At 40.5% G+C, this 23,311-nt stretch overlaps 2 protein-coding genes across 2 annotated transcripts in view; both read left to right on the top strand.

Moving 5' to 3' along the window:
* Positions 1-12,000: 12,000 nt before the first annotated feature.
* On the top strand, positions 12,001-14,565 carry six3b (SIX homeobox 3b). Its single transcript, XM_044337927.1, has 2 exons — positions 12,001-12,994; positions 13,811-14,565. Exons 1-2 carry the CDS (start codon positions 12,300-12,302, stop codon positions 13,947-13,949), a joined length of 834 nt encoding a protein of 277 aa, XP_044193862.1. The 5' UTR covers positions 12,001-12,299; the 3' UTR covers positions 13,950-14,565.
* Positions 14,566-18,843: 4,278 nt separating this feature from the next.
* prkcea (protein kinase C, epsilon a) overlaps positions 18,844-23,311 on the top strand; it is a 41,416-nt gene continuing 36,948 nt past the window's right edge. The window contains exon 1 of the mRNA XM_044337457.1: positions 18,844-20,119. Coding sequence (XP_044193392.1) covers positions 19,775-20,119 — 345 coding nt within the window. The 5' untranslated portion in view covers positions 18,844-19,774. The remainder of the gene's footprint in view (positions 20,120-23,311) is intronic.

The raw sequence follows: 23,311 nt of genomic DNA on the forward strand, positions 1-23,311 counted from the left end.
GAAATGATTTTTGGATTTTTTTTTTTTTTTTTTTTTTCTCTGATGATACTATTAGGATGATGATGATAATCATGATGGGGGGAAATGGGAGGTTATCTAGTTCACTGAAAAGCCGAGTGCACGTTGGACTCATGGAGGTGGGGGTGGGTGTGGGGGGGGGGAGGGGGCGCTGTTGTATCACTGGTTGGACTTCCTGTAAAGAGGTGGGTGGGAGAGTAAACTGGCTTCCCACCTCCCTCCCCACCATCGCGGTTGGAAGTGCACATGACGGCGGACTGTCCTGACAGAGGAAAGTTTTTATTATTTTTTTTTTTTTTTTGTTATTTTTATGTTGTTCATGAGGTTACTAGCTGCTCGCTGTGTAGAGTGAGTGAAATCCCTGTTTTAACCCTGTTCCTGGTTCTCAGACTGCATTGGTAATGTTTGTATTGCTGTTGTTTGATTGCACTCACATTTGATTACAGAAAGCGTCTATATATGAAATAAAATACCTGCCAAGGACCAGTGGTGGCTGTGCATTTTATATAGAAGTCATTTCTGGTTCTGTATGATCGTGTACGTCTGTAGGTTCTCGACATCTGTGTGTTCTTTAAAACTGTAGTTTCCACTTCCAGGACAGATTTTAAAACAAACATGAGCTGGTTAGCGATCATTCAGAAAGCTACATCCTGCATAATTTCAGTTTTCAAATGTCTTTGCTTGTTTTGTCTCATGGTTGTTGCTCCTTGACAGTTAAATTTCTTTATAGGATGAATTGTTTCACAGTGCAACCTGCTGGAGTGCAGCTCCAGGGATCCTGTTATGTAGCCTAATATTTTTTTTCCCCACCAGGATTCTGCAAAAACCTACTCTGCCTCTGATTGGCTAGTACTCGTTGACTTCGTTTGTTAGGTTGGTTAGGTTTAGGCATGAGGAGTGAGATGGTTGGGTTAGGGTAAGAATATCAGTCAGAGCCAATCAGAGACAGAGTAGGGGCGGGTCTTTGCAGAATGTGGATGTGGAAAAAAATAACACTGTCATATAGTCGATCTTGACCTTTGACCTCTATGAAATAATGAATGTGCAGAGACTTTCCCACAATCTTCCAAATCTAAAGAGGAAAACTGGACTGTCCTGAACGATAAAAGGTTAACAATTCTAAAAAATATTATCTGCGGGGCGTCTGGTGGCCTGTTTTATTTTATTTTATTGTTTATTTAATGGGGACAACGCACATTTACTGTACCAGATGTAGCTAAAAGCTCATTTCCATTTGTCTGAAAGCCACCAGTGATGCACAAGTTGCTGAAGTAAAATCTAACAATCAGTCGTGGTGAATTAAAACATTAACACTTTGAAAATGGCCACAGTAAAACATCAGTTTTAGACGTGGTGGCCTGGTGGCTAAGGCACATACCTTATACTGTTATCATGACAACCCTGGTTCATTTTCAGCTGGGGACACAGGTTGTTTTTCCTTCTCTCTCGCTATCTAATAAAGGCAAAAATACCCCAAAAAATTATCTGCAAAACTACATCAAATATTAAACTAGAGCACACACATACATAAGGAGCAATGTGCATGAGATAGTATTCCAACCAGTCTGCCAGTGTGTAGCCTAATATAAAAAAAATGAATATGTGTAATGTGTGCACACCAACCAACTATTGTCCATCATATAAAAACTATAGTGAAATATTTACTGCAATAGTTTTACATAATCCTGCAACACTTCAGTAATCAGCTGAACATCTGCAAAATGTTTTCACACAAATTAACCTTCAGATATGAAGCAAGTCACTTAAACTTTGACGAGAAGTTTAAGCTTTTTGCCTATTTTATCACAATCGAGGTTAAGCTTAACTGTCATTTCAACTATAAATTAATAGAACTGAAATGAAATTTTGAGCTGATTTACGAGCAGAGTTTAAAAACATGAAAACATCCACTGTAAAGTGTAACAGTGCATCATAACCTGAGTGCAATAAATGATCCAAGATGTACAATATATGCAGATATACATACTTCTGTATATAGACTAGGATAGCTCAAAAACTGAACAGGTTTTCATGAGGTTTGCTTGTATGAGAGGTTTTGTGTTAAGGAAAAATTCAGTAGATTTAGATAATAATCTAGTTCATCAATGCCTACAACTAGAAAACTATTTTTCTGAAGGACACATTTATTCATCCATCCACTTCACAGAAGTATTTTGTTTTTCCTCTTTCTCAAAAGCTTCTGCTAATCCTCTCTCTCTATATATATACAGTATACACTATATATGATGGTTTATGAAGAAAGAATAGTTGATAAATAATTGCGAGTGCTGCATTGACACCACAGTTCCTCCCCTCCTGCACACACACGCCCACACACAACCCCCGTCTAATCTGTCACTCTGTCATAATTTGATCATAATCCCTAATCATAATCACATAGTATCTTAAAGGTGTTCTCAATCTGGACTGGGATTATGGGATTGCAGAGCATGTGTGTTAGAGTGTGAATGAGCAATCCAAATATATTACACTGGTGGTGGTGTTTGTGATGTGTGTTTATGTGTGTGTGTGTGTGTGTGTGTGTGTGTGTGTGTGTGTGTGTTTGTTTGGGGGGTAAAAGGGGTGAATTTAATTTGATGATGGTGGGGTGCAGAGTGTGCCCTCTCACTGATTCACCCACTGAATCCACTTTAAGCCTGATAAAACAACAATAGACACTGACCTGTTAAAATAGTGTGTATGTGTGTGTGTGTGTGTGTGTGTGCGTGTGCACCCCTGCTCGGTTCATCTTTAATCTCTTTCACTTTAATTTGTTTTTGTAGCTGCATGACATAAAGCAAAGTCCAAGAAACACAGATCTCCCTCCTCTCCACCCATATTTCTTTTTAGACCACACCAGTAGAATGACTTTACTGGTCAGTCGTTCTGACCACCACTTTGATCCAGACTGGAATATCTTAACAACTATTGGATGGATAACTGTGAAATTTGATAGAAACATTCATGTTCTCCAGATGATGAACCCTAATGACTTTGGTGATCCGCTGACTTTTCCTCTAGCACCACCAGCAGGTCAAATTTTTCACTTATCCAGTTAAATATCTCAACATCTATGCAACGGATTGGCAAAAATCTTTGTATCATTTGTTGTCCTCAGAGGATGAATCCTAATTGTTACTTTAATCAGATGTTTGATCTCCACTGTATATATATATATACAGTTTGACACTAGAAGTTTTCACATTTGTCTGCGGAAGGGGGAAAATTTCTCTGTGCTAATTATAGACTGTATATAAAGATGGACGTAGCAAGGTGTGACATCACCCATAACTTGCATTAGAGCCGGTTTGAAGCTCAGAGTTGCAGCTTATGGTCAACGCCATCTTTTCCGTTTGAAGCCAAAGTCCCTGTAAGTCTTCAGTTTGTATTAACGGAGCAATAATTTCCTAAATGACCACTAGCACACTTATTAGAGTGCCTGAATTCAGCAACTGAGACCATGATGACTTGTTGAAAAAATTGATTGACTTAGTATTTATAGAGAGAAGTTGACACTTTTTGAATCGGAGTCTATTGGAGCATCCAGCGGTCGTCAGTGGCATATTGCACTTTAAGGTATTTCCACATCGGCTTCAGCCTTAAGCCGTGGTATTTGCTGCTTGATGCTCACCTTAAATCTGAATTAAAGGCGTGTACCTACAAGCAGGATTTGTGACATCACGACTAGTTTGGAGCCAATCGTGGTCCAGTATTTACAAGCATGATGTGGAAACTTGAAGCCTCCAGCGCACATAGGAGACATGTCCGTCAGTTTAACTTTTTGAGATTAACAATATTTATATTTTCATATATACTTGATTTTTAAATGAGAGAGAGAAGGAGTAGATTTGATTTTAAAGGGGACATATCATGCTTTTTGTGATTTTCTGTTATTTAAATATACTGTTATGATGTCGGATGCTAAACATGGTCAAAGTTCTAAAAACTCCTTTAAAGATTTTAGTGGAAAAAACCATATCAGACACATAATATTTGAAAATTAGCACTAAACTCAAAGTAAACCTGAGGCTGGTGGGAACGTCAATAGCTTTGCAGCTTTTTGGTCATTATTGACCTGCTGGTGGCGCTTGAAGAAATGTTGAATGAAGTAAAGATCCCCTCCGGACATGTTTTAAGATATGTAAAAATACTCCACTTGGAATAATAACATACTAAACTAAGCTAGTTATTTCCCTCTCTCCTTTTATTTGAATTGATAGCAGCTTCTGTGAAAACCTCAGAGCTTCTCAATACACAACCTATAACCTGGAATAGTTAGAAAATCTGCAGCTGCTTCAGAAACTCCATTTACAGGGCACATATATGATGACACTGAAGCTGCTCCGTGTTATAATATTTCTCTAATATGTTGATGTTTTCTTGCAGCTGTATAAGCATTTTGTTTATCACCACCTTTTCTGAAAGTGCAGTGAAGGTGTTCAATGCCAGTGGTTCTTGTGTTCTCTACATCTCAAGGTCAGCCGACCCGGTAGACCCCGGCACGCTGTAGAATACGTGCCAATAGAAAAACCAACTGCTGAGGGTTGTTAGCAGGGAGGAAGATGTTGGTGTGCTGTTGTGTGGAGTCTCTTTCTCCTTTCTCTTGGTCTCCTTCTCTCCATTTTTTTTTTTTTTTTTTCACCTGCTCTCATGCTTTCATTCGAGTTTCTCTTTCCACCCACTCTTGTCTTTTCACAGCGAAAGATTTTCCGCTTGTGGCTGTAACCTTGGGAGAGAGAAATGGTGACCGGGTTATTCTGCACACGCATCACATTTCAAACAAGACACCTCTCCTATAAAATTTGATTTTAACACTCCAAGATGAGAGCTCAAAAGGAGTGCAATTTCCATCCACGGTTAAACATAATATACTGATGGCCTCCATGAAATCTGCATGTGTGTGTGCGTGTGTGTGTGTGTGCGTGCTCCTCTCTGTATATTTTGTGTGTTTCAGCATATGATTTTGAGTGGAGTAATTTAGCAGATGAGCGGGTGGCCATTGTTAGAGGGATAATCCGGCTCTTGCTGCTCAGATAGGTTAACATGCAGCAGATTAGACCAGATTACCCCCAACCACACCAGACAGGACAGGGCCATGCAGCCTCCTCCTCCTCCCCCTCCCCCCCTCCCCCCCTCCGAACTCCCCTCACTCCCCCCTCCCTCAGAGCAGAGCTGACCCTCCCCTCTTTGCCTTCCTGCTCTTTTCACTCGTTCTGACCCCAACTTCATTTCATTTCATCCTCTCCCGGCTTTTTATCACCACATCCTTGTCCCACTTTGCATCCAACTCATAATCCTTTCATTTTCTCCTTTTCTTTGCACACACATCTATTTCAGCCACTCCATAAATGGTAACGTATACTTCTTGAAACACTTGCAACACTGTCAGATGCCCTCGTTGTTGCTTATTATGTTTTTTTTTTTATACATGGATAAAGAACAAGATAAAAAACAAACAAACAAACAAAAAAAATTCAAATTATTGATTCATTACATAAGTAAAAAACGCATTGAAAATAAAAAAAAGCATCTATCAAACAAAGGCTGTATTATCAAAGGAGAAGAAAATGAATCAGACATAAGGGAAATATATGCTATATTCTGCCTTTACGTACTTAAACAGATCATAATAATGGGACTGAGCAAGGTGAATGTTTACAACTTTGAATTGATTTGTCAACTGAGAGAAAAAAAAACATCGGCAACTGTTTTGATCATTCACGTCATTTTTCTTTCAAGCAAGAATGTAGATGTGTGATTGTGAATATGAGAGTTTGCTGCTTCTCTTACATTACTGTAAATTGAATATTTTGGGTGTTGAACAGACAAAACAAGACATTATGATATCACCTTGAGCCGAGAAAAATAGACATCATCATTTTAAACTCAAGCTGAAGGTTTTTTAGTTTTTAGTTTTTATTGTAAGATAGTTTATGTTTTGTATGGTTCTGTATGAGTTGTGTATCTGGATGGATGCTACGTATTAGCTTAGGCTATAAATGCTGTGACATGTAGAACTGCTCCATGCTATGTATTTAATATAAAAATTAAATAGAATAAATAAAAAGGCGCCCTATAGTTAATGGCTAATATTTCAAATCGTTGATCATATTGGCTTTATTTTGTTTTGTTTTATTTATAGTGTAGAAATTAGAAGTTTTCTTTCATAATGAGGTGACACACTGAACATGTGTTGGTATTTGTATATGTGAACATACATGTGCATGCACAGTATTTTTGAACTTAAACAGTAGATTAATACAGTAACTGCTACCTGGATGGTGTTTTATGATCAAGAAAGGGTGTAATATTTTTGATAGGGCATGAAAAATATATTAAATAAAATAAATAAATGTCTTAAAATGTTGTTACTACCATCAAACCCGCCTAACTGTAAAAACCTATTTTATCCCCTATTTCCTTCTCTTCCATTCTCTTCATTACACATCTACAGGTGATTCAGTAAAACCTGCATTAAATTAAGAAGCACTGTAATTTAACTCGCCTCCTGTGACACTTGGACATTTCAACTCACTAAAATTTTCTACAATAATATCCCCAGATGAAGGAACTAGCAGGTTTGTTTGTGTGCAGTATGTGTGTCCTTACATCTGTATGAGTGTGTCTGTCATGGAGGAACCTGACAGCCAGACGTTTGTTCAGGCTCCAGCTGTTTGTATTTTTGGCTGCCTGGTGTTTGTTTGTCAGGCCGCCGCTGATGTGTTTGTCTCATACACGCTATTAATTAAAAACACCCCGCGTGGTGAGATGACACTAACAAAACACAGGATAATGATGTAATTACTGCCTTAACATCTGGCCCAGCTGGCCTGATCTATAGTCTTAATACAGCCTGGAAAGCAGCACCGCGGAACGAGGAATTATTTGTCAAATTATCTGATTATCTTGTTTATTCATTTATCAGTAAGGTGTTTGTGCTTTAATGTTTGTGCTTGTCACCCATCTGTCATGTGTGGATGCATGTTTGTGTGCATCTGGGTGTGTTTGTGTATCATAAACCTGGTTATGTGTTTACATGTGTATCTCTCTCCAGCTGTTTCTGCACTTGCACAGCTGGACTAACGCCGCACCACTAAAACAGACAGATTAACTTTGAGGTATTAGGTTGCAAACCAATCAGGGTGCGGGATTAGTTGCTCAGGTACAGTTACTTAAGTACCTGTCCTCCTCAGCTTTCTGTGAACAGGGTCAAGATGTGGTCACCTGGTGACCACACACACACACAGACGATGTGAACACAGCATCCATCTGTCCTCATATGCAGCCAGGTTTCCTTAAAGGTTTTTTTTTGAGGATGAGAATGACAAACAGTCTGTCACTTCTTTTTCAATCAATCAATTAATTCTTTAGTCTGTAATGTATCAGAAAAAAGTGAAAAATGTCCTCAGACTGCTTGTTTTGTCTGACCTACAGTCTAAAACCCGAAGATATTCAATTTACAACGATATAGCAAATCTTCATGTTTGAGAGGCTGGAACCTCTCAAACAACCCTTTCTTTAAGGAATACTTTGACATTTCGGAAAATAAACATATTTGCTTTCTTGCTGGGAGTTGGATGAAAAGATCAACACCACTCTCATATCTGTCTGTCACATTTAAAGGTGCAGTGTGTAGAATTTAGTGGCATCTAGTGGAAATCGAATATAATATTAATAAGTATGTTTTAATTAGTGTATGATCACCTGAAAATAAGAATTATTGTGTTTTCGTTACCTTAGAATGAGCCCTTCATATCTGCATTGGGAGCACATCCTCCATTACGGATCCTGCCATGTTGCACCACCATGTTTCTACTGAAGCCACCGTAGGTTCTCCTACATGCTTGGCTGAGACTGGAAGCAGGGGGGAAACAGCTAATGCCCCCTGTAAAACCACAACTTGTCATTTTTACACTTTGTTTTTAAGTATTGATTAAACAAATGAGATACAATGTGTTAATCAGTGAGCGTTAGCTTTTTGTTACTGTGGGAAAGAGCCAAGCTAGCTGTTTCCTCCAGTTTACAGTCTCTCTGCTGAGCTACTGCCATGTTCATGTCATATCGGTGCATAAATACAATTTTCCAATGTGTAAATATTATTCACGTCAACCTCCAAGTCGTAATTACAACTGGGACACAAGGATTTTTTAAAAAACAACTCCGATATATCCGACTCACAACTTAATAAGAAGTGCCTGGAAACCAAACCAACATCCAGTCCATCATTCAATGCAATTAAACCAAAATTTAATGGATATAATGTAATTTTGTCAATGCACAGTGTTTCTAAACCCTCATAAGACCAACTCTTGTTAGCGTACAACCATCCTAAATGGTCAGATGATGTGAACACTTGCATGCATGGGAATCCTTCCCATCCGTCCGATATACAGTGAACGCTGAATAAGTTAACCCTCTCCTGGCTGTACCTGGCTTATTCATTTAAACAATTAATTGATTACTATGTTTTCTGTTGATTACTTTTCTGGCAATTGACTAATTGGTTTATCGACTGTTCGACAGAGAGTTTAGCATCAGATTATTATGTAGAAACAGTGCTCATCACTCCTGTATCTCTGTTGGGTGCCTCCACTTTCTCCACATCCTAATTTCATACTTCTCAGTCGGTTACAATTCACTCCTTTCTTTCCTTTCCTCTATTTTTTGGGGGGTACCATTGTACACCAACTCTCCTGGAGAGTGTAAGAGCACAAAAGCACAACAAAGACTCAGGAAGTGATTAGTGGCTTAACGAGGAAGAGGCTTTGGAGGGAGTTAGGGGGGGCGCTGTACGGCCTCCTCCATGAGGTGGGGTGAGGGGGTTAAAGTTTCAGGGCTTAAAAGGTCAGTGTTAAGTTATGGAGGTCAGTGGAGAGGTTAATTAGGAGCTGGGCTTTTGTTTACGGGGGATAAGGAGACGTGGAGGCGATTCACTTTGCATCCTCGCTGTGTATCTCCAGCCACCCTTGAAGTGTCATCCACCATCTTTTAGGCAGCTCTGCTCCCCAGCCCCTCCACTCCCTTCTAATTGTTCTGTCACTGAAAAGAGATGTAGCTGAATTAACTTAATTGTCACCATTAGGACACACTCGTTCTTCCCCACACCACCACCACACACACACACACCTGAGTGTTTTCTTGAGTGTGTTTGGTGTGTCCTTCCTGCTCCAGTTACAAGAATGTCTTTTCAACTTGGAGGAGCCCTGGCAATGACTGTCGCTCAGAGACACAGACTATTGTGTGTGTTTGTCTATTGTTGTGCTGTTACAACACACAGAGAAGCATGCTGTGACTCTCTGTAGACCCAAGCATCTCAAGTGGAGCAGAATGAGCTTCTCCATGTGAATGGGATGGAAAGAAACAGAACTGACACTGAAACAGGTCTCTGAGCTGCAAAATGTGTCTGCAAAAAACCTGACATCTCCTTTATATAACATCGTTCTCTTCAGTGTAAATATGTCGACCTAAGGTCTTTGTTTTCTTATGATTCTTAGAAAACTGTACACATTCACTCCAGAATATGTACATATAGAATATGTTCAGTATTTTTCTTATTGTTAAAAAGAACTCATGCACAGAGGCAAACCAACAATGAATTGTTCCCACTTACAAGTATTGTGTGTGTATCCATAACCTGATATATATTATTCTTTTGTGCTGTAGACCTTCGCTGTTGTCCAAAAACTATTAAAAACATGTCAATGATCCACACCGTTGCACTGGGTGACATGTTTCTTCACCGCAAAGACTTTTGGGCACGTTAGTTTGTTTAGAAACTGCTGTAAAGACTAATAACAGCAATCATGTGTTCAGTCTTTTCAGAGAGTAGTTCTGTTAAAGAAAGTTGTTGTGCTACATAACGCAACCTCATGACTTTGTGCTAAAGTTCTTTACAATGTAAAATGTAACACAAACTCAAGAGGTTTTGATATGTAGCACAACAAGCTAGCGAAGCGGTGTTGTCTACCTTACATGGAACTACTCTATGGAGACTGAAAATCACTGTTGTTAGTCTTTGCAGCCGTTCAACAAATGTTCCCGTACTCTATGTGGTGAAGGAGCACTTTGGGTACACACACAATACTTGTGAGTAAATCAATTCATTGTTGGTTTGGCTCTGCACATGAGATTTATTGACAGAAAGAAAAATATAGAAAATTGCCAGCTTTATTCTTTAGTTTAGTTTCTGCAATAATCTTACCTCAACATTTATGCCGTTATACATGCTCTCATTTCCTGCTTGGAGTGTTGCGATGGTCTTTTAAATGGCATAAATAAAAAAAACAATGCATTTTCAAACTCCAGAAGAATGCAGTGAGCTTTAAACAAACAAAAAAGAACATACAGTATCACTCCTCTTGTAGAGTCCTTATACGGGTTACTTTTGAAGCAACAGATTGTATCTCTGAGTTTGGGCACCTCAACTGTGGAGTGACCTGACTGACAAACTCAGACTTGCAAAATCAGTATCTTCTTTTAATTTAATTTGGCCCCGAAATTGTATATATTGTGCTCATAGTTTTATATTTAATTCTCAACTCTGTTTAATTATCTGTTGAACAGTGCAACTAACTGTTCTCTGTGCATATGACAATAAAGATTCAATCTAATTTGATGAACTTTATTATTATATATCATTAATATCGTAAAGCTTATTTAATTTGCTTTCAGTTAAAGGAAGAGGGATTACCTCGACAAGCAGGAGCTATATACATCATCTGGAGTGAAAAACTGGCACACAACTCCTAACACCCCACCACACAGGGACATCTGTCTATGGGGTAAATTGGCATTAACCCCTTTAAGCTGGGTGACCCCCTTTTTCACGCCCAACACATCTGCAATCAGAGCATTTGGAAGAGTGTACGTGTGTTTGTAACAAAACAGGATGAGATGGTGCATGATAAAGGTATAAAAGAGTGTGTTTTAGGGAGTTTGATCTGATCCAAAAAAGATCTACTTTGTAGTCATATGTCACACACACACGCACACACTGATACTGCACAAAGGGTGCCACACTCCAAAGCATATGGCCTAGAACAACCAGAATGTGTTAATGTTGATTGAATATGCTCCTCTATTAGACTAATGTTAGCAGGCTGTATAGGCCCAACGCTTAATCCAAGGTAACAGAATGGAGTGAGAGTGCGGTTTATCTCTGAACTTATGGATATTAGAGAATAGGAAAGTGATTAGAGAAACATACGCTTTCAGGTCTGGGGTGAGATTTCCAATCACACCGTCGACATTACTGCTATTAATGATGCAAGCAGCTTACGGGCAGGATCGGAGAGGTTATGAGATTTATTTGATAGCAGAGAGCGATGACATGTCGGCTCAGTCTTGTTTCACTTTTTAAAAATATCATCATCTCAATCTCAATGTCTCCTTGCTTATGAGGCATTATGGTCTTCTTCTTACTTGTTTGTCATAATTAATACTCTATTATCTACAAGTATTTTTTGTCATTGTGATGCAGAAAAAAAGAGATGAAAGAGAATTAAACAGACTTTAATTTTAAAAACTGCATAGCAGCAATGAAGGCACTGCCTGCTCTGCTCAGACATCCTGCAGACGTTAAGGAATTCACACCACATCAATGTAAGATAGGCAGTTTTCACTTTTTAAATTTACATTTCTAACACATAATCAGATAAATTTCACTGAACAGGCCAAGTATGGAAATGAAATTGTTAATGAGCCTATTCAAAGCTGATATGCATATTTTCAAAAATGATATGGACCCACTTTCCTTCCCTTGTGATCCAGCAGGGGCTCAGGTTAATGTGTCTCTGTCTATCTGGAGGCTTCTGGTTCACAAAAGCTTCTTAAACTGTCAATCTTATTTAAAATAAAAAGCTAAACTGTAAAGTTAGATGTTGTGCTTTTGTTGTGTTGGTTATGCTGCATTTTTTGCCTGATGGGTTTAACACTTTAACCAGTTTTAATGTTTTTGTTTTAAAGCTTGAGTTAAGATTTTTATCAAACTATCTGATTCTTTTTTTGTGAACTAGTTCACATTAGAAACAGTTAAGAAGGGATTTGTGTGAAGTAGACGTTAAGTGTATAGCCAGCTTGTGCGCAAAAGGAGGGGGATGTGTTTGATTGACAGTGCTGCCATGACAACCCCGCATCAGCTCCAGGGTGTCCAATGAGGAGTCAGATTCAGGGTCCCTCCCTGACTCCCAGGTGAGCTAAAGAGTCAGACTCCAGCAGATTTCTGTCAGACTGTTTTCGAAACACACTTCGTCGCCTCTCGGGGATTTCACTTTGTTTTCCAGATGGTGTTCAGGTCCCCGCTCGACTTTTTCTCAGCCACTCGTCTCCTTCTGCCCCCCTTCCCGGATGGGACCCCTATCCTGGCCCGTTCTGGGTCCCCGGAGGACCCTCCCGCCGCCTGTCCTCCCCTGGCTCTTCCGGGATTGTGTTTCTCGGCGGCGCAGATCGCCAGCGTCTGTGAGACTCTGGAGGAGACCGGAGACATCGAGCGGCTGGCCCGCTTCCTCTGGTCACTCCCGGTGGCCACAGACGGCCGAGACTCCATCTCTGAGCACGAGTCAGTGCAGCGGGCTCGTGCCGTGGTGGCCTATCACACCGGGAGTTTCCGCGAGCTGTATCACATCCTGGAGACGCACCGCTTTACGCGCGCGTCTCACGGTAAATTGCAGGCGATGTGGCTCGAAGCTCACTACCGGGAGGCAGAGAAGCTCAGGGGGCGGCCGCTCGGACCTGTGGACAAGTACCGCGTGAGGAAGAAGTTCCCGTTACCGAGGACCATCTGGGATGGAGAGCAGAAGACGCACTGCTTCAAAGAGCGCACACGGGGGCTGCTGAGAGAGTGGTACCTGCAGGACCCGTATCCGAACCCCGGGAAGAAACGGGAGCTGGCGCACGCCACCGGGCTGACACCGACTCAAGTTGGGAACTGGTTCAAAAACCGGAGACAGAGAGACCGGGCGGCAGCAGCCAAAAACAGGTCAGTGACTTGGCTTGACATCAGTTATTCATAGAGTGGATTAGTTGGCAACAGGGAGCCGGAAGAAACTTGCACGTATTGCACTTCAGAGAAGCATAAAGGAACTATTAAGTCTTTATTTATCCAATACATGCCAGCAGCGTCTTTGGGCTTTATTTTATTAGTACAGCATCAAAATGCTTTTAAAATGGCAACTATTTGTCCAAAATGTAATTAGTCTCTTAATTGATCACTCACTTACTCATTCAATCACTCCTTGAAGCAATTTCTCCCTCCACAGGCAGCCAAGATTGTGCGTAAAAAGGGCCGTTCATGCGTAAAAGCGCACGAACATTCAGCTTGTAGGTTTTTGTTTTCCTTCTGACCTTTTCGATCTTTCTTCCATTTTCTCCCTCTATAGTTTGTTTCAGGGTCAGCGTGCATGTCAACCATCCTGTTGGTGAAGGCAAACCGTGCATGAACGAGTGCAAATAGCTCACCATGCACGCGTGTATTCACAGGCTTCAGAGATGCTCTGACAACAGATTAATTTGTAACGTTACGTTTTAATCCAGAGCTCGATTAAGTCATTTCAGATTCAATCGTGTGTTTTAGTGTCTAGATTGGTTTTTTTCTCCTTTGTCATTTATATTTTTGTTTTACGCTTCCGTTTTATGACATTAGAGCAATGACTCCACTGGACTTGAGACAAAAATGAAAAATAAATCTCTGCACTTTGAATTGTTTTGAGCAAAAATGCACAATTTCACACCTGGGTTCAGTGTCAGGCAGATGGCTCAAACTTTCTCACTTTAAAACGTCTCTCGTCATTTTCAGGTTGCAGCACCACAGGATGTTGCCGGGCGGTGCGCGTGCACTTAGCGGAGGAGAGTGCAGTCCAGACGGGAGCGCGGAGCGCGCGGATGGAGAAACTCTACTCTCAGTAACGGACAGTGACTCTGATTTGGATGTCTGAGACTTTTTCTATGAAATGGACCTTCAGGGGCCTGTGATGGCTCGTCGTGGATTACCGGAGAGAGGATGATGTATACGGACAAAAGCCGGTCAGGGTTGTAATCGTCCTAAATATTACCCAAACCCTACATTAAGATTTGATTCTTTTTATTTGTTTTCTGATCATATAATAGTTTTTTTTTCTTCTGGTGATCACCTTTTTGATTTATCAGTGGATGGTGCACACCTGCTGACCCAGCGTTCACCATCAGTCTAACTCAACAGACGTCAAGCCGTGAACCCTTGTTTGACTTTAACCCAGGGACCCCCACACTGGAGGACTTTTACAGACTGAAACCTGCCACACATCATTCTTATTTTCTCCAATTTGTATGTCATTTAAATTTTAATGACACTATTCGTCATGGAGATGTTCTTCCCCTGACAAACCCGTGGATTTCCACTGCTGTACACAATCAATGCGCACTGAAGCCTACCTCCCTGCGTGGCTGTTTGTACTGTATGTTTATAGAGGGTTTTTTTTGTTTCTTTACCTTCACTTCTGCGCATTTATTTAATGTTCACAAAGTTCACTGTGCAGTGTGTGTGATGCCATGTCGTACTTTATGTTCAACTCGATGCAGAATAAATGTTTTGGTATTTTATATAAATAAAATTATTTAATTATGACCGTTATCTTGACAAATCGTCTTTTATGCACCATCGTTGTAACTTTCCTGTGTGTGTGTGTGTGTGTGTGTGTGTGTGTGTGTGTGTGTGTGTGTGTGTGTGTGTGTGTGTGTGTGTGTGTGTGTGTGTAGTGACTTTAAAGTGACTACATGATACCTTTATGGTAGTCCAATATCGTTTCTGGATTAACCTTTATGTCAAGATATTCACATATAGTAATATGATTTATTATTGGCTTCCATAAACTATTTTAGGAATTTAGTTATTTTATGGTAAAACAGTAAATGTTTACTGATAATCCAATTTGACATCAGAAAGTCCGAATGTAACGGTTAGAAATTCACCATTATACAGCATCATTTAATTTAATTCCTTTATTTACTTTTATAACATGCAAAATTATAGCTGCAGGCAGATAGAAGCACATTTTAAAGTGTTAATGAATGTATTTGCCAACAATTATACCATGAAACATCTGTAACTGGTGTGTTAACAGTTAATGAATGGTTGATAACAGACTTACATGGCTGCAATCATATTTAATAATATGATTACACACATGAACAAACTTTTAGAGTGTGTCAATAATAATTTATTAACTGTTAAGACACATGTAGCCTACAAATGACTCAAGGTGGGTGTAAAACTTTATAAATGTGTCCATTGAGTGAGTCTTTTTTTTTTTTTTTTTTTTAGAGCTGTAAGCTTTGATCAATGATCTTTGTTAATCCATAATGTTAATGGTAAAAAGTACGTTTGGTCAACAATGCTGAGACTGGTTTCTTTATAACTTTATAACTCCTACATTTGTGTCAAGTTTTTTTTATTGACTTATACAAAAAGGTATGATTTGAAACTCTACTGTGTGTCCATACGTTGAACCTTGTGGAGGGATGTCATTGTGGAGTTAAGACAAGTCAAGTTTATTTGTATAGAACATTTCAACAACAAGGCAATTCAAAGTGCTTTACATAAAACATTAAAAACATTGAGACAAAGTGCGAAAGAACCACAGTATAAAGCGACATTTAAATATAATTAAAATAATTATTAAAGAGTTAAGAGAATACAAAATAAAAAATAAGCTAAATAGAATAAAAACAGATAAAGTTAGAACATTTCTAAAAAGTCTGAAAAAACAAAGCTTAAAGAAAAGTCCCACAGTAACAGATTTTCATTTCAGTGACCTTTGAGTGCCACATAACTGCTGACGAGGACTCTCTCACTGCCTGTCATGTGCTTCATGTTGTGAGCGACACATTTTTCTGGACGACTCCCACCCATCCATGTTCCCACCCATCAATGTTCTCACCCATCCATGTTCCCACCCAACTCTGGAAACGTCTGCACAGCACTGCAGTGTGAAGGTAAACTAGCGCCATCCAGTGGTCAAAGATAAGACAGCGGGCTCTTATCATAATCGTTCCAGTTGCATTTTCACTTCTGTTATTGTTATTCAACCACAGACAACAAAAGTTATAAAGCTGATGAATTCGGCGGAATTGACGCAACAGGATATACGTCTATTAAATACTTTAATAAGGGCATTCAATGGCGTTAGGTGTCACTGTAATATTGCAACTGTATCGTTAATTCTTTTTTGTAAACTTGTTTTAACAACTTTATCTGTGGCTCCCGATTGTTGCCAGCATGACTTGCCTAATGTGTGTTTTGTCCTCTTCAGTGATGCTGCGGCGGAGAGTTTCTTTGTGTCACAATCACTCACAAAAATCCACTTTTGACCACAGTTGAAGCCGTAATCTACGAGGAGCACTTGAACACAGCGTTCCGTGACGTCACGTCCCGGAAGCGCTATGATCCCGGCGATACGTCCCGAGAGCCAGCAGGTGGCGGAGCTGCTCCTTTCCTCCTTTTCTTTTCTTTTCTTTTCTTTTCTTTTCTTTTCTTTTCTTTTCTTTTCTTTTCTTTTCTCTACATTTGTGTTTTCTTCTCTTTATTTCTCTCCTCTCTTCTTTTATTCTCTCTTCTTTTCTCTTTGTCCATGTGAATGATCCAAGTAGAAAACCGGTTTTTGGGGGCACTTAAGGCCAGAATCATGAGTGTAAGAGATGTTTTATACGTAGAATAAACTCAGATTTTACATGGAAATAAAGTGTCATCAAGTTAGACCCTTTCTACTACTGTAAATAACAGCAGACTGCTTTATTTTACTGTGATTACTCTGTAAGACTTTAACAGTGACATAAACCTAACAGCCAGGTATAGCAATGTCCTGTTTATTGTAAATCCTGCAGGCCAAACATTATAAATTAGTTAATGAGCTCCCTTTTGCATTCTCAAGTACTATTGACCTGCCAACAGCTTGAAAAAAAATCTAAATGTTCACAAAATCAAGATTTTTCTTAACACAAATCTTGTTGTGGTCAAATTGGTTTTCTGATTACTCGGAAGTTTTGGTTGTTGACAAGCTTCTGCATTATGTAGTGTGTGTTTGTGTGTATCAGTTTGATGCGACTCACATCACAGTGCATGATGCAGAATTGCAGTTGCTACGGTGACCCACTTGTCACTCACTGCGACTGTGACCAACCAACCAACAAAGCCACAAAACAACCAGGGATCAGGGTGATGTGTCACATGTCATGTTCATACGTGCAAGTTGTACACACAGGCACTTTGTGCACTGTGTGAGTGTGTGTTTGTGTAACACATATAGAGAGACCAATTGATTGATTTAAATATATAATATTAATTTTTTTTAGGAGACATGGTTGTAATGAGAGCAAATGGAGCACATAGAGCAGTAAATATAAAGTGTTTTAAATTCAATATTATAGTACAATATGTTAAATTAACATTTACCATTGTCAATGCATTCTCCCTGTGAAAAAAAGACTTTTTATATTGAGCATTTTGGTTTTTGTGTCTTTTTGCACAGTCTTCTGATGCTTGTTGTTTGATGTTTCATTGTACATCCTGTGGTGTGAAAACCCCCCAAAAAACTAGATTAACACAGAAGAAGGTAGAATAAAATCCAGTAAAATACAATTAAATTAAATAAAATACAATACAATTAAATAAAAAGAAAAAGCAAACTAAAATCAAGTAACAATTTCCAGTAAATTGAGGCTAAGCTCTTTGATAAAAGTATGGTTTAGGAAGAGATCTATAAGACGATACTGTGCGATGATGATAGTACCTCATTATAATCTGTAGACTGGCAATGCAAGTTTATTCATTATTTATTCATTTAAATCTCTATTAGCTGTCAAAACACACAACAGCTACTCTTAATGGGGTCAACAAGAGAACAAAAAACCTACAGAAATGTCACGTAAATGTATAAATATACTATATATACATATGTACACACAAACATACAGATTAAAACTAAAGCGCAGATAAAATGTGTTAGAAATATAACCAGCCGTACTGCAGCAATAATACAATCATGTTGAAGTATATACTGTATATTGATGTTGTGTGTTGGATGTTGCTGCATTGAAACTGTACAGAAAATGACTTGAAATTAACAACATAACAGGTACATAGGAGTGTAATAATACAGGTATATAATATATTATACTAATATAGAGATAGAGCATATTGTAAATGTATAATAATAACATACAGATGTTCCTCCTGAGGAAGTTCTTGCAGTTTGGGCTTTGCCGCCCAAACTGTGGGAGTTTGGGCGGCTTCCTGTTACAGCAACACTCAAAACAGCATCACGCCTCTGTAAAAATCCTTAAAGCAACTTATAGTGTGCAGACACCATATTTTGTCATTGATTATTCATCTCCCCACAATATTTCAGGATACTCAAGCAACTTGTAATACTGTCGTCATAATATTTGTTCTGTCTCCTCAGACTCTCCTCTTCTGTGTGTGTATGGTCCAAGTATTCCTCAAAAATCAAGTCATCTTAAGATAAATCACTATTTTTAGGGTGAAAACTTGTTTAAAGTTAAGGTAAGTTTAGGATTATGGCTCCAGGAAATGAATGTAAATCAATGTAACGTCCTCTGAAGTGATGGAAACACTACTGTGTGTGTGTGTGTGTGTGTGTGTGTGTGTGTGTGTGTGTTGGCTGTCTGTGACCATGCATAAGGACTGACTGATTGACTGGCTCTACTGGCTGTCTGGACATGGCACACACACACACACACGCGCACACACACTCAGAGACAGACAGACACTCTCTCTCTCTCTCTCTCTCTCTCCCTCTCTTTCCCTATCTCTCTCTCTCATCCGGCGCAAGAGCCCGGCAGCGCGGGTGACGCGTTTTGCGCATTTCCTGCAGCTCGCGCTCACTCACGGATTCAGGAGAGAGGCGACGGGAAACAGGGGGCGCGCGCAAAGACCGAAAGGAGAAGGGGGAGAGAAAAAAACCAACGGGAGCGTAGCACCGTGATGTATTCGGGGTGCTCGTGAGCCCGAAAAAGACTGCATTGGGAGGCAAAAAGGCATTCCTTTCCGAGAGTACGCGCAAATATCGCGTTACCGTGAGGTCGAAGCAAGGAGATTATCCCACAGAGGAGCGAGCGAGCCGCGACGGGCTGGAAACGGAGCACCAATCCCGGATGGCTAGGCGCGGCTGCTCGCGCTCTCTCCCACCCTGACCCAGGAGAGGCACGCAAGGACCGTGGGGAGGCTCCGTGGCTTCAGATGAACCCAAGCGGAGCCCGTTAACCCGCATCGCCACTCACTGACGTTTATATCCCGGCCTGTTTCCGCCGAAACGGGAATCTTGTCTGGCGCACGGGACCGACCATAAACAAACAAGGCAGCTTCTCGGGTGGGAGAGTGTTCTGCAGCCGACCTCTGAAGGGTGTGAGTCTGCCTTAGTACAGCGTTTTTCAGCCCACTGGGGATCCATCAGCTGTACTGTTAGTGTGTGTGTCTGGTGTGTGTGTGTGTGTGTGTGTGTGTGTGTGTGTGTGTGTGTGAGTGTGTGTGTGTGTGTGGTGTGTGTGTGTGTGCATAACACAGTGTTCTGATATGGCTGTACGACACTGAGAGTCCAAGGAGCCAGCGGCATTATGGGATGTAGCAGGACTGTGCAGTGACCCCGCTCATTGGAAGGAAACACTCTGTGTACAGGAGCAGGAACAGGCAGACTAGCCTAAACACACACACACACACACATTTACACACACACTTACACTAACACACACATCCCAGCAGCCTGCAGCCATGCCTGTGTTCAGTGGCCTGTTGAAGGTGCGAGTGTGTGAGGCGGTGGACTTGAAGCCCACCCCATGGGCCCTGCGTCACGCTGTGGGGAAGAGCGGCTCCTTCTTGCTGGACCCTTACCTTGCTCTGAACCTGGACCAGACTCGGCTGGGCCAGACCGCCACCAGGACCAAGACCAACAGCCCCGCCTGGCACCAGGAGTTCTGCACAGAGGTCCGTGAAGGAAGGAGCCTGGAGCTGTCTGTTTTCCATGATGCGCCCATCGGATACGACGACTTTGTGGCCAACTGCACCATCCAGCTGGAGGACCTGCTGCAGAACGGAACCAGGCACTATGAAGACTGGGTACGTGTTTGATATGTGATGGTTTGAGTATGTCTCGATGTCCTGACACCAGGGTTTGCATGTAGATACAACATCTTGCAACATGTGCTTCTGCAGGTGAAATGAAATTTAAACACAGACCCCCTGAAACAAAACAGGATCCCCGGTTTCTGAAACATACAGATGCTGCAACACAACTTCTGTTGCATTGTTGGCCAGTTCAGCAGTGCTGAATGGGGAATGTGGTGCATTTTGGCCCCAGTGGCTCCTAAGCGGGTCAATCTGGTCACGTACACAGATACATTTTGGGTGAGTTAAACCCAAACCAAGTAGTTTTAAGCTTACTCACGCAGGAAAGACACCAAATTGTTCATGTCCTGCTTCAAAAAATTCCTTCCTTCCTTGGCACTCTGGGGAGTTAAATGCCTTGCTCATGGGTAGGGATGCACTGATCTGACTTTTTCTCTTCTGTACTACCACTGCTGAGTACTGAATTGTTACCATTGTTCTCTTTTTCCCAAATTTAAAATCTGTGTAACAGCTGCTTCACTGCATGGGACTCACTGGAATAAATAAGACAATATTAAAGTGGGAATAAACAACTTTTTTTGCTTTAACTTATCATTATGAAGTAAATATTGATCTCACAGTGTAACGGCCATAAGAATAATGACACATTTGGCGTTTAGATTGGTTCCGTATAAGCCTCGGTTCCCCTGCTGGGTACGATTTCCTGGGAAAATGAAGGTTTGATTTACGGCACAAAGGAAGTGCGCCAACCAAAAGAGGAAGAGGATAGCGCTTCTGTCTTCCCCGGTAGCTATATTTCATAATAATTAGTTAGGTGGCCAACCTCTTTCTGTTGTCTTATTGCTATGTGATAAATGTGGAATATTGCACAGGCAGATCTGATGACACACTACTTATATCAGTGTACGCTGCGTTTTAGTTGCACCTACCTGAATAAACTTTCTTTTGATCTATAGAGGGCTTAATGAGTGTTTAACGACTTTTCAACCCCGTTAGCTACCGTAGCTAACGAGAAGAGCTAACAGGATTGAAAAGTCGTCCGTTTCCACTTTAATCTGAATGAGTGTAAACAGTGATTTTTTTTTAATAATGTTATAAATTAAGAAACTGTATTTATTGTCAGTATTGGCTGACACCCAACCACCATAATACGGTCGTTATCGGGGCTGATACTGATCTGGCAGATCAGATTGGTGATTGTTGTTTATGGAATTTAGAGCGTCTTAATTGTTTGGGCCTTGTGGTCATAAACACCTTACCAAAAATATTCTCTTTAAATGTGAAACCTTTCCTCTTTTCTGATGATACATTTAGTCTTTACATCATCATCATCACCACCACCACCTTCTTTCACTTTGTTTGGCAGCACAGCAGTGTGTTAGTTAACTGTGAAATCAGTTGCACACGTCGGTTGTCAAACTGCATGTGTGTCTCAATGCTGTTTCTCCACTCCGGTCTTGCTCTTGTTTTTTGCTCTCTGACACGGTCATGTAAGTCGTATTTTAACTTCTGCACTTCTGTGGCAGAGGCTTCTCGTTTTGCCATTTTTTTTTTTAATCCAGTAGCTTTCCCTCCTCTATCGGTGACACAGGAGCTGTTTGGACTTGTATTAGATCTGATTTGGGCATCTCAGGTCCAGCCTGTAGTCGTCCTTCCTCAATTCCTCACATTCCTCCTTTCTCTTTGGACTAGAAAGGAATAGGAGGTGCCCCTGTCTTTTTCCTTATTAGAATTCAATTTTTAAAGAACAGTGTACATATTGTGAGACTTCATCCCCGACCTGCTTTTATAATTCCTCTGACTGTAGGTTGAGAGACACACATACTGTAACTCAGCTCTGGGAAAGACTGAAATTCCGTTCATTTGTTATGGTTTCTTGTCAAATAATCTCATTTGCGTCAGGACTGTGATGTCGGATCGCCGCATGTACATCTGTATGTAAGGGGGATAAAGAGCTGTTTGTTTTGGGTCGGCAAGTTTTGTCTTCAGCTGTAACATGTGATCTCGTTCCACTTGTACGCTTTGTTTTTTATCTCGTCTCGCTTTACGTTACATGAAAGCCTGATGAAGGTGATGTCAGGACAAGCGTTCTGGGAGCTAAGGACGTGCAATTTAAATAACCACATGTTTGCATTTAGCCCATTAGCAACAAATTACATATACATTACATTACTGCCGACCACTTTCCAGAGCTTACCTTGAGTTATTACAATCATTTTCTACCTTCCAGGCAGCCATTGGTGTCAGTTTATACCAGTACAGAATTAAAATCAACTGACAGAGACTTTACACCTGTTTGAATCTCAACTCTCAATGTTTAATTTATAATATTACAGTATTTATTTTGCCAAAATGGCTTTTTTTTTGCATGGTAAAGCAGATGTGAGCATGGATTACTTTGAAGACACTCTCTTTAATGTCACAATGTTTTTTTTTATTTTTTTTATACAGACCCTGCTCTCAGCTGGATTAACATATGACCATGATGTAATGTTAAAAAAAAAGGGGACAAACAAAGGCTCATTGTGAAAATTTACCTATCACAGACTTGAAGCTGATGTTCATCCTGTAATGAAATGAATAAAAATCAGCAGCAGTCTAGAAGGATGGAAATAACATTTGTGTAAAATGTTATTGAATGCTTGTTAATATATATAAATACAATTAAAAAGTGTAAATGATTTGTAGTTAATAGACTAAAGCATGCGAAACCAAACAGTATGGACCATTAGGAGGGGTTTAATTGATGTGTGGTTATGTAACCTTATACTATATCAGCATACATTGGCGTATAAATAGGCAGACACACACACACACACACACACACACACACACACACACCTCGTCCCCCAGCCATCCAGGGTAAGGTCAGCGCGTATGGATCACTCTGTCGATCGACCACATCCCATTGATCAGACAGCCGGCTCGTCAATACTTCTGCCTCACAGCGACACAGTACCCCCACCCCCCCCACCCCCCACCACCACCACCACCACCACCACCACTACCTCCCCCACTTCCCCTCCATCCTCCTCCCTGCATTACTCCATTACTTCTGCTTCCTGTTTCTCCCTCATCCTCTCTCATCTTCCTTACACTTATGCTCCTACATTAATTTACTCTTCAGTCTCGTGGGGAGTGACGGATGTGAAGTTCAGACTCAATAAGGAGATGGAAGGAAGT

The sequence above is a fragment of the Thunnus albacares genome, chromosome 20, assembly GCF_914725855.1.
Source record: "Thunnus albacares chromosome 20, fThuAlb1.1, whole genome shotgun sequence".
NCBI lineage: Eukaryota > Metazoa > Chordata > Actinopteri > Scombriformes > Scombridae > Thunnus > Thunnus albacares.

Coding starts and splice junctions, on each gene's coding strand:
- six3b (XM_044337927.1), top strand. CDS start 12,300: ATGGTGTTCAGGTCCCCGCTCGACTTTTTCTCAGCCACTCGTCTCCTT. Junction 12,995..13,810: donor GCGGCAGCAGCCAAAAACAG/GTCAGTGACTTG, acceptor CGTCATTTTCAG/GTTGCAGCACCACAGGATGT.